General features: G+C 41.1%; 1 protein-coding gene across 1 annotated transcript; it reads left to right on the forward strand.

Moving 5' to 3' along the window:
• Nucleotides 1-379: 379 nt before the first annotated feature.
• On the forward strand, nt 380-2415 carry LOC114018915 (NADH dehydrogenase (ubiquinone) complex I, assembly factor 6-like). The gene is made up of 2 exons (XM_037893533.2): nt 380-394; nt 2080-2415. The coding sequence occupies exons 1-2, from the start codon at nt 380-382 to the stop codon at nt 2407-2409; spliced, it is 345 nt and encodes a 114-aa protein (XP_037749461.1). The 3' UTR covers nt 2410-2415.
• Nucleotides 2416-12560: the final 10145 nt, after the last annotated feature.

A 12560-nucleotide genomic window follows, 5' to 3' on the forward strand; every position in this document is an offset into this window, starting at 1 on the left:
TTTAAGCCATAAATGTAATTTAGTCAGCTCCTTCCTATTTTTCTTTTTTCTTTGGCACCAACTAGTACTGTTCTCTGTTTAGAAAGTCAGGGATTGTAATCTTTTCCAGGGCAGCCCCGTAGCTGGCGGAAATATTCCAATGGTTCCTACAACTGTGCTCTGTGGAGCACTTGCTGTTGGCTGCAAGCACAGTTTGGGCTCCCTTCATTGTTTCCAGCTGCTCGATTATAAGTTAAAATACATTAATATTTTCCTAATGTTACTTTTCTGTGTAAGTAATTGCTGTAGTTACCAGAGAGATGTTATTTGATCACTTATGGGAAAGGAGATGGTCAACACAGTTGCAAATGGAAGGGAAAATTGTTCTGTATGATTGAGAATGGAAAGGGAAGAGGTAAGCAATAAACAGGGAATGGAAAGGGACATGATACGGGTTTTCAGGTACATAACAGAGTATTATAAGGAGAAGGGTGAAAAATTGTTCTTGTTAGCCTCTGAGGATAGGACAAGAAGCCTTGGGCTTAAATTGCAGCAAGGGCAGTTTAGGTTGGACATTAGGAAAAACTTCCTGTCAGGTTAGTTAAGCACTGGAACAAATTGTCTAGAGAGGGTGTGGAATCTCCATTATTGGAGATTTTTAAGAACAGGTTAGACAAACACCTGTCAGGGATGGTCTAGTTATTACTTAGTCGTGCCTTGAGTGCAGGGGACTGGACTGATGACCTCTCGAGGTCCCTTCCAGTCTTACACTTCTTGGATGCTATGTCCTTCCCAGAGCCATCCTGTAATGCATCTACAGGGTGGGTTTTGTGCTGCATGTGTGGTCAGATTTGCTTTTCTCCTGACACTTATATTCTTGGTAAAGATATGATTTTGCTCTGAATGAGTTATCTTTGCAATGAGCCCAGCTTATTCTCATAAGAAGACAGATCCTCCCTTGCACTCACAGCATCCAATATTATAACAAAAATCATGCTTACAGCGAAATGAGATTTGATCAACAACTGAGAGACAAAGGAAACAAAATTACCAGTTAGTGTGTAGCTTACCTTTGGAGCAAGAACTTTTCAGCCTGAGAGATTATTTTCTTTATTTAATATGGAACACTTCACACATATATAAACACATGAAAAATATTCTCATTACTGGCAAAGAGGGGGGAACATCTGTTTCCAATGGATTTAAAAATGCAAAAAATGTTCTAGGGTCACCTCATATTTTTATTATTTTCAGGAATTGGGGCACTGCAAAAAACTTTGCCATTCTTCCCCCATGGGTCCTGTGCCAAGTGCAGTTGAATTGGATCTGAACATCATGCCTGAAGTCTGTGGCTAATCTTGGAATTGAAACCAGATCTAACTCCTAGGCCCGTAATTTAACCACTTCCTCCTTGCAAGCTCTCTGTGCCTGAAACTCCCATAGTTTTGCTGCAGTCTTGTTGACTCTTGCTCATTCATTTTACAAAAGAATTGCATTTATTTGTTTTCTGTTCTTTACATTTGGGGACAACGTTCCATTTGCATAGTCTGTATTTCTAAGGGCCAGATTCTGGAACAAAAATACAGAGCTAAGCAGCTGGGCTGTGCAATGGGGATCTCCACAGGGCGAGGAGAAGGAATCCTTCTCCCCAGGCCATAGATGTGTAGCAAAGCCATTCCTTAGCTGTTTTATAGCTTCAAGACTGCCAGATGCTCCCTATGTCAAGTGTGTTCCCCTTTGTTGGGGGAGGATGGCTGATAGTCTCCCCCCTACTTATTAGGATAGAGAGCTTCCCAGTATGGGGTACTTAAATATTCATAGATTCCAAGGCCAGAAGGGACCATTGTGATCATCTAGTCTTACCTCACTTTTAACACAGGCCTTAAAACTTCCCCGAAATAATTCCTAGGGCATATATTTTAGAAAAACATCCAATCTTGATTTTAAAATGGTCAGTGCTCAAGAATTCACCACGAGTCTTGGTAAATTGTTCAATGGTTAATTATTCTCACTGTTAAAAATTTACACTATGTTTCCAGTCTGAATTTGTCTAGCTTCAACTTCCAGCCATTGGATTGTGTTACACCTTTCTCTGCTCAGTTGAGGAGCCCGTTATTAAATATTTGTTCCCCATATATCCATGCCGACCATGCAGCCAGTCACATTGGGAAAGCACAAGGCATTGTCACCTGTTTAAGAGCAACTCCTTATCATAGTAAAAGACAAAAGGTCTTTCTTCCTATGGACATTTGTATGTTGCATGGAGTTTCGCAAGAAGATTTCATAAGAGCTAATCAAGAGAAAAATCTGAGAGATGTAATTTACAACATTGCCAGCCAGGCGCACGTTCATCTAGAACATGCTAGGTCCTTCAGTAAAAATGTTCCTGGCAAAGCATTTCCTGCCTTTCTCTATACAGTTACTTTATAGAGACTTATTTTTTTTTTACTTATTTTTTGACTGTGATCAGGTCATCCCTTAAGCTTATCTTTGTTAAACTAAATAGATTAAGCTCTCAGAGTCTATCTCAGTAAGGCATGTTTTCTAATCCTTTAATCATTCTTGTGGCTCTTCTCTGACCCCTCTTCAATTTATCAACATCCTTCTTGAATTGAAGGCACCAGAACTGGACACAGTATTCCAACAGCAGTCACACCAGAGTAAAATACAGAGTAAAATAACCTTTCTACTCCTACTCAAGATTTCCCTGTTTATGCATTCAATGATTGCATTAGATCTTTTGTACACAGCATCACACTGGGAGCTCATGTTCAGCTGATTATCCACCATGACCCCAGATCTTTTTCAGAGTTTTTATGATCATATGCTGATGGACAGGGTCATATGTAGGAATTTAGAGAACTCTACTTAAAGGAAGTCCTTCATAGGAGAGAACAGTATATATGGAGGAAGGAATAAATGTCTGAATGTAGCACTGGCTCAGCTTTATCTCTTTTTTAAGGTTCATTTTTTCCCTCCCTGCCCCCCAATCCCTGGCTTGCTGTGGTGTAGGGACCCCCCATGTAGCAGAACTCCACGGTGCGGGAGACTCCTGGTGCAAGGAGTCACAGTTCCTGTGCCCTTTTCTCTCTTGTGTAACTACACTGGTTCCACTGGGTTAGGTTCCTCTCCAGCTATTGAGGAGCGGGACAGGATTTGTCCTTAGAAACTGAATAATATGTTGAAGTTTATCCTTTCAACATACTGCAAAATCCATATTGTAAAACCCTTACCTCTCTCTATTAACAGCAGCTTGTGTTTCTCCTACACACCACCGCATTGACTGTTGTGATTGTCATTATCAGGCTCAGCTTTCATTTAAGGTAGTTCTGTGCATGAACTGGTAGGCTTAACAGAAAAACAGCTACTCAGTGGCCTTGAGTGGCATGGATAAAGCTATTATAACGAGACTGTGGTCTTGAACCTAAGAAATTCACTACCCTTAATCTTATAATCTCCAGCCTGTGGAATGTTCCCATCAGTTTTGTTAGACAAAAGTCTACCCAAAGTCTATGCCCTCTCTGGCAAAGCTGAGCACTTATCACTGCTGGACAGTCTGTCGGATCAAATGCTGATTTGTCAGAAGAGAGAACTGTTTAGACCAGAGAAGAAGAAAAAACATTAGCCTGTTTCCAGTAAACTGATTGTTAACAGACCATTAAAACATCATAGAGGTGCTACTCCTATTCACTATAGAAGCTAAATGAAGAAGCACCTCTGGCATCTGATATCTCATATTGCTGAGCTCTATATTCTGTGTTTAGTGCTTCAAGGTTGCTTTAACTATGCCATTTGAGTCTGTTGCTTCACTGTCTTCATCTGTTTTTTTGCTGACCAACAGAGAAACATTTATTGATTTAGGTCTGTTGCTTTTAACCCTCAGGGGTATACATGGTACATTAGAATTTTGCACACTGCCTTGGCTGTTTTTCAGTGTCTGCTGAACCACTGAGGGTGCTGAAGTGCTTTAACTAAACAGAAAAATACACAGAAGGAATCTTTAACTGCTGCCTCAATGAACGATTTATTTCAACCATAGCAGCAATGAAATACTGCATTGCTGTACAGTGAAACACATGGAGTCCCAGTTGCAATGACAGATCTGTGAAGGGGTATTTTATTCAATCAGCTGATCCAATTGCGAACCTCATGATTTCCTCAGCTGATTGCTGAAAAGTGCTTGGGGTGGGACTGTGTATGCCCTAATCTATCACCACATCACCTCAGGCTCTCATATTGCAGTATAGCTAATTATAATGTTTCTTGCAACATGGCATTATTTCACATTTGTTTACTTGGAGGAAATATAAAAATAGCTTTAAAAACAAAAGCCCTCCACATAAATAACGTCATGCAAAAGCAAGGGGAAAAGGGGAGAGAGAGAGAAAAACCCCTTTATTACAGTGGCTATATTTCTATGTACAGTATTGGAAATGATCAGATTCTTTTCTGCTGTGCATAGTGTGTCATTTTTACCCATAGCAGAGTTGTGATATGGTATGTGGAAAACCCAAAGAGAAGTTTGAGTATTATAGGAAAAAAAGCCTCTCCAAGAACCCTTTACATCAGGGTCTCAAACGCAATTTACCTTAGGGCCAGTGCCAGTCCTCAAATCCTCCTAGTGGGCCAATAATGTCACCCATGCCGCCACCCAAAACTCCACCCCCCCCCAACTCCGCCACCCACCTGCCTAAGGCTCTGGGAGGGAGTTTGGGTGAAGAAGGGGTGAGAGGTTGGGCTCTGGGAGGGAGTTTGGGTGGGGGAGAGGGTCTGGGGTGCAGGCTCTGGGCTGGGGCAGGGGTGCAGGAGGAGGGGTTGGGGTTGCAGGCCCTGGGATGGGGTGTGTGGGAAGGGGGTGCAGGCTCTGGGAGGGAGTTTGGGGGCTGGCGGAATGTGTAGGAAGGGGGAGGGGGTGTGGGATCTGGGAGGAAGTTTGGGGGCTGGGGGTGTGTGGGAAGAGAGTACAGACTCTGGGAGGGGTTGGGGGGTGGGATGAAGTGCTTACCTGTGGCTCCAAGGTGGGGCAGGCCCGGGGGCCTTTGCGCACTGCTGCCCCCAGGCACCACCCTGCAGCTTCTCACTGGGCACAGGGGCGCTCGGGGCAGGGGCAGACCACAGAGGCACAGCCCCGCCCCACCCCGGGGCCGCAGGGAGAGGCCGGCAGATACATGGAGCGAGCAGGCAGAAGCAGCTCAGTTCCACTGTGCTGCCGTGGTGGGAGGGGGCCCCGGGCCATTGTAAATCACCTGGGGGATGTGCGGGGGGAGCACCCGGGGGTGACAGGCGGAGCCAAGGGAGAGGACTGGCCCCCAAATTGCTGGAGCCCCGTGGGCCACATTGGGCCAGGAGTTTGAGACCCCTGCTTTACATCCTTCCAAAAAGACCATTCGTTATGTGATCCTAACCAAATTAAAGTTAAAGAGAACAACTGCACTGCCATGTAGTAACTCACTTGATTTTGTTATGGCAAACACACACACCCGTACTCATGTAATTCTTGGCATTAATGTTCTCATTTTTTTGTTTATTTAATTTGGTTGCAGGGAGTGATTCAATCAAGACAGAGGTTTGGTCTTTTTCTCTAGTGTATTCCTGAACAGCCTGAGCATATCAACTGCAGCTTGTCACAAACCTCCCCTGACATTTCAGCCATTCATATGAAACGTCTGTTTAATATGTCTCACTAGAATTCTATCAGACATGCTGTTTTCAGTGAGATAACATGCTTATCCTGAAATATACCAGATTATAAATATCTCCTGGCTCATGGAAGCTTCTTAGACAATAATGGCTTGGTCTCGGTAGTTCCCACTGTTTATAAAGCTGGCCTTCCTTTTCTCTACTTTCAACACTCCTAGTTCCTTTGAAAGGAAATATTTTTAATCACAGAATCACTGATGACACAAGTGGAAAGAACAAGGTACCTCGTGGATCATCTGAACCAGCCTCTAACATTGACTCAGAAGGGCCCTATAATACTATATCCATACACCTATGTAACCTTTCCTGAAAACTGACTAGTGAGCGTGCCATAACTACTTCATTAGTCAAGAAGTTTCACTGGCAAAAAGGTTTTCCTAGTAGCAGAGTGAAATGTACCTAGTGCTCATGTTTAGCTGGTAGCATTACCCCTTGTGGAATCTAGTATGAAGCATTATTTTCTCTCGTCTATTAGTTTTCTGACCTTTGCATTGTCATTAGGACTGGTTTTGTAAGGAAAACAATGATCAGAAATATATTCACAAATAAAGGACTTGAATTTGTTCCACTGCTGTTCTTAGCAACATAGAAATAGACATCCTGGATCAGACCATAGGTCCATTTAGTTCACGGTCCTGGCTCTGACAGTGGCCAGTGGAAGGTGTAAGAACCTTGCAGTAAGTAGATGTGGGATAATCAACCTCCCACATTGGTCTCTAATTGTTAAAAAGATTGGCTTAAGCCCTGAAGCACAAGGTTTAATAACCCTTCCAAAACCTATAGTTAATTGTGATAATTGGCTATTCTTGATATCCATATAATTATCCAATCCCCTTGTTCTTGTGCTATAAGACAGGCAGAACAGGCTTTCATGAAAATGTTCTCAAAGTTTCATAAAGTTGTGCTGGAGGATGTAGTTTATCGTTCACTGTTTATTTGTCATCCATCATTCTTCTGGTAAAGTTTCAGTCATTCCTTTGGGATCAGAAAATATATCATGTGACCAGTCACATACCATGAATAATATAACATTCAGCCATACTAATGGTGATTACTTATTCCACTAATGATGATGAATCTATCTGCAGAAATTAGGAATAATTCATAAATGTCTAATGACTTGAAAAAAGACTAAATTCATTGAATTTTCAGTTCAACCAGCTGTGGCATCACACTTCCCCTTATTAGTATTTTTATGTTAAACAACTTTAGCCTGACTTGGGTGTTTTATTTCCACATATATTTTATCTCCTAATATAAAACATACATATATACGCGCACACGCATATAGAACTGAAGTGTTTATAGTATCTACAACATAGCGTGGTTCATCTAGATCATAGAAACATATATGCCAGTTCCAATATAACGACTGCAGGCAATGGTATTTTACAAACACCAGTCCATATGATAACTCCCCTTCACCCTTCATGAGAAAAGTAGCACACATTTTAGTCTGCAAAATCAATCTAAGGAGTGCTCCAGGAGTTAAGAAAAAGAGAAGTAACACCTTTCCACATCTTTTGTCACCCATCAGCAATATCTACAGCTGGCGGGTCAGAATTGCTGTTCTTTCCTCTTACTCCTTCTGTCCCACTTGGCTAGTTCACATAAAAATGTGCTTCTGGGGGTAGATGTCAGCTAAAATATGTTGGACTAGAGCTGTTGTTCTTTTCTATAGTGTTACACTGTACACTCTTTGAGGCACTGAACACAAACTGTGTTTATAAAATGTCACAAATCTGTGCCACTATATCTGTGATTTTTGTTAATTGAATAAAAAAAAGAGCAAAGGTAACTAGAGATTTTCCAACCATGTGAACTGTGAACTGTTATTGGATACACTTTCTTCATATTCAGCTTGCATGGATCTGAATTCCTTGCATCTTGGATGCCCGGGAACATCTCTTAAAAGCTCTGATCTTGGGCTTCAATTCATGAGCCCATTCGTATTCAACAAACACTTTGGCAAATGCCTTACCAGAAGCATGTGCTCAAGTCCTATTGATTTCAATGGGACTTAAATCCATCCTTGTTCATCAAAGCACTTAAGCACATGTCTAACTTTAAGCACGTGCTGAAGTGCTTTGCTGGATAGGGATGGACTTAAGCATGTGCTTACATGCTTTGTTGAACTAGGGCCTCTTTAACAAAGGGTTCATTCATCAAGCATCAAGATCTATTTTTATCACTCTCAAATTTCTCAGTTAGTTCTATGCCTTTCTTTTCCATTGGTTTGGGAACATCTTGAATAACAGCCCAACACCTTGGGAAAATGTCCTCACTATCTAAGGATAAGTTGGTTTTTGAATTTCTTTGCATTTGTTATTCTGCAATAAAAGAATTATGGGAATATTATTTACAGATATGGAAAAACAAATCCTGTATTGATAATATTTGATCTGTTCTAACCTTCCACTTGTCATAATTCTACTGCCCAGGCCATCATAAGAATGTATGTGCATAGTAATCAGAGCTTTGATTTCATCATGAACTTTATAACACAGCTGTGGACTAACTTCAGGCATACAACAGGAACCGCACAATTTACATATCTTTGAATATAATTTAAATCAGAGAAAGAAAAAGACCTGCAAAAGAAAATAGTAGTGATTCCTTTTCAAATTTCTCCAAAAAAGAACTGTGTTCCTTGTATGCATTAGTGAACTTAGCAACAAAAGGAAAAGTAATCAGTCTATACTCACGCAACCATAAAGCATTTTATTATCAGGAGAAATCCAAAAGTCGAATACATTTGGCAATTAATATACACAGCCATTAAGCCAAAATTCATTTAATCTTTGATCTCATTACTGCTATGAAAAGGTAATTTAGAAAGGTATGGACAATATATTCCCTTCATAACAAGAACCTGAGAAATACCATTAACATATAGTTTAAAAAAGTCTTTGTTTTTTTATTGTAAAATCTCTATCCCTCTTTGACAGCACTGAATTTCTTTTTGACTGAGTTGCCCTCAGTCTTGGTCAGTTGTACTAAACTCACTGGGAATTACCAAGCAGTATGATGCACTTGGTTGGACAATGCAATTATGCATAAATACAGACATGGACTTTGTGGTCTTGAGGTCTGAGAGGTCATGGAATCTTGAGGTCTGAGAGATTTGAAGAAAGAGTCTTTTTCAGTTAAGATACCCACCATACTTTCTTTTCCAATGCAAACTACTTCTGCACTGTCTGATAAGGATGAAATTCATCACAAAACTAGAGAGAGTTCCTTTGTACTCAGATTATGCAAAATGTGAACTGTTATATCTATTTGTGTATTGTTAGACCCTAGAGAAATCCCCTGTAACACCCTCAAACTCTGACTCACCGCTATATATGCTCTCTTATGCCTAATAAAATATTGTCTAGAAATACCTAATTCTACCTGGTATCCATTTTAAAGCAGCTAAGATTACTCCCTGACCTGAAGAACAGAATTAAGAGACATACAAAAATCTCTCCCAGTTTAAGGAAAAAAAGTGATAGCAAGTCTCCCATATTTCAAATTGAAATTTTCCCCCAAAACATTGACAGTCATCTTGTGGTCTCACTGGGAAGTTTTGACTGCAGGAGAGGAGTGATTAGGTGAAATTTTAATAGCAGATGTTGATCCTGCTAAGATAGCATTAAAGGGGTTTGGGGACCTAGGGTGTGGGCTGGGGAGTCCTAAAGCAGGAACCCTAGGAGCAACCATGCCTGGGAAGAATATTTGAGCTAAACTTCATGAGTTAAGAAAGCCAAACTCCAGGCAGAAAGTGAGTTTATGATTCTGCACTATATGTGTGGACTTTGTCTGAGATCAGGCACCTATCTGTTCACAGCTACAGTCAGTATATATTCCTCCTAGAAAAGACTTACTCAAACTAAACACACTATTGGGTAACCACTCAAATGTTGATATTCAGACACTGAGCAGAAGGTTTTCTGGATATATCCACCATGAATAGATGCCATTTATACAGATAATGCAGTTACTCCTTAAGCTGAAGTAGCAGGGGGTTGTGTTTTTGGTGATAAACATCCACATTTGATCTCAGCTGATGACACTTTACATCTCTGTGTCTGTGGCTACAGTTCTTTACAAATGCAATATAAACATTTCAGGAACTATACTGTTCAGAAGGATATTTTTCACTCTGCTTATGTAGTGGGAAATAAGGGAGATTTATATCTAACATATTTTAAAAGTGGCCAAAATAGGTTGTGTCCATGAATTGCACTAAAAATTCATGTAAGTATTGGGAAGAAAGCACACTGTGACACAGCCATGCAAAGTTCAGTCTTTCTTTCTTTCCCTTGCTCACTCTGACCACATGAGGCTTGTGGAACCATAATTTAAAAAAATGGCCATAAGAACCTGCATCCACCTGAATATGATCATAAACCATGTTCAGAAACTGTGTTACAACCTGCTAGGGAGATTTATTATATTTTATTTGCTGTCCATTCAGGACACTGAAACTGAAAAAAGCCATGTTCTCTAAACATTGTTCAGAAGTGATTGGCAGTCACCATTGTGCCAAAGCCATGCTTGACAATCTCACAGCTAGCACAGTTCTGGAAACAGCTTTCATGTCTTCCTTTTTTCTCTCTCGCTCATCTCGGGGGGTTATACTGACTCCAAATTCTAGTTCGCCGTAAGATGGCAAAGAAGGTGAAGATCAGGGTAAAAAAGTCAAAAGAAGTTAAAACATTGTAATTCTATGCAGAAAGATTGTGCTACTAATGATAGCAGACAACAAAACGTGAATGGCAGAATCTGAACTTCATTAGCACTGCCTTAAGGGGAATTCGTTCTGTCTCCTTTCCAGATGTGTGTAATGCACCTGCCTGATGATTTTCTAATTTGGATTTGTCATTTTCCCTCGCTTGTACTGCATTGTACAGCACGTATATAGCAAACACATTAGGAGGTTTAGGCCATATAACTAATTGTATAATTTGTATCATAGTTTTAAACTATAGCAGCCACAAAAGAAAATAGATACTCATTTCCAGACCAAGGAATGTTGGATTTTCAATATGAACTAATTTGGGATTAACAATGCCCATGTTGTGGGTACAGTGGGCCTGTTAGGACATTAATATGCCAGTTGCAGACCTCTCTCTCACATCCGGTACTGCTGTTTTCTTGTGCCCGGGGTAATTTAGAGGTGACATACATTGCTGGCCTAATTGTCCTGTCGTTTACATGATTCAGCTACAAGAGGCGTAACATATGTACAGATGTGCCATCATCCTTCCACCCCTTCCAAGAGCATAAATTGCACAAATTAGTAGGTCCTACCCTCTGTGTGTGCAGACACCACCAGTCGTGTGTGTGTGTCAACTACAGACAGGAGGAAAAAACAATGCTATGCTCACCGAGAACGTGGGCATCTCCCTATGCGGCATAACTCTGTGGCAAATTCCCCCCATGTATATGCACATACCATTGGTGGGAAATGGTGTGTCATATGAAGTGGCCCACTTTAAAATCTCCATGACAGTGCTGAGAAACTGGGAAACATTCACAATAGAATCCAGGTAGAGCTGCTATATAAGCCTATGACCTACTGAAGCCCTTTTTTAATATTATACCTTGCACCATACAGTAAAACGCTGCTCAGTGTGTGCAGGTGTAACATGTACTAGGAGACTGAGTAGTTGTCCTTCTCGGGCAGTCAGTGGTTGAGACTGATGAGTTTTTGCTATAGCTGCCAGCAAGAGGACGAAGTTCTTTAGATCAGACAGTAGTGGCTCATGCTTTTAGTTCTGTATGTCACAAGTTCAAACCCTACGGTCAACCCCAGGAACATTGCCTAGTTACTTGCACAGATAACCCAGCCTTTGTCCAATACTACACAGAACCATACAGTTCGAGGGGACTGAAAGGGTCAATCTAGTCTAACCCCCTGCTAAGATGCAGGATTTGTTGTGTCTAAACCATCCAAGACAGATGTCTATCCAGCCTCCTTTTGAAAACCTCCAGTGAAGGAGCTTCCACGACCTCCCTCGGCAGTCTGTTTCATTGTCCTACTGTTCTTACAGTTGGGAAGTTTTTGCTGAGATTTAATCTAAATCTGCTGTGCTGTAATTTGAACCCATTGCCTCTTGTCCTGCCCTCTGTGGCAAGAGAACAATTTTTCTCCATCTCTTTTATGGCAGCCTTTCAAATATTTGAAGATCGCTAGCATATCCCCCCTTCATCTCTTCTTTTCCAAACTAAACACACCCAGTTCCATCAGCCTTTGCTCATATGGCTTGCATTCCATCCCTTTGATCAATTTTGTTGCTTGCCTCTGGATCCTTTCCAGTTTCTGTACATCCTTTTTAGACACTGGTGACCAAAATTGGACACAGCACTCCAGCTGAGGCCTAACCAGCACTGAGTAGAGCGGTACTATCACCTCCCATGACTTGCATGCTACGCCTCTGTTAATGCAACCTAAAATTGCATTTGATTTTTTTGCAACAGCATCACATTGCTGACTTATACTGGGGTTGTGATCCTTCACAACTCCCAGATCCTTCTCAGCAGTACTGCTTCCAAGCCAGTTCCCCCCCCCACCCCCATTCTGTATTTGTGTATTTGGTTTTTCTTCCCTAAGTGTAGCACCTTACATTTGTCTTTGTTGAATTTCATTTTGTTGCCTACAGCTCAGTTCTCCAATTTATCAAGATCTCTCCGAATTTTAGCTGTATTCTTCAAAGTGTTTGCAACCCCCCCACCCCCAGCTTTGTGTTATCTGCAAATTTGATTGGTACGCTCTTTCCTCCTACATCCAGGTCATTCATAAAGATGTTAAACAACACCAGACTCAGAACAGATCACTGTGGAACCCCACTTGAGAGCTCCCTCCATTCTGACATCATTCCATTAATAGTTACTCT

The sequence above is a fragment of the Chelonia mydas genome, chromosome 3 (genome assembly GCF_015237465.2).
Source record: "Chelonia mydas isolate rCheMyd1 chromosome 3, rCheMyd1.pri.v2, whole genome shotgun sequence".
NCBI classification, from domain to species: Eukaryota; Metazoa; Chordata; order Testudines; family Cheloniidae; genus Chelonia; species Chelonia mydas.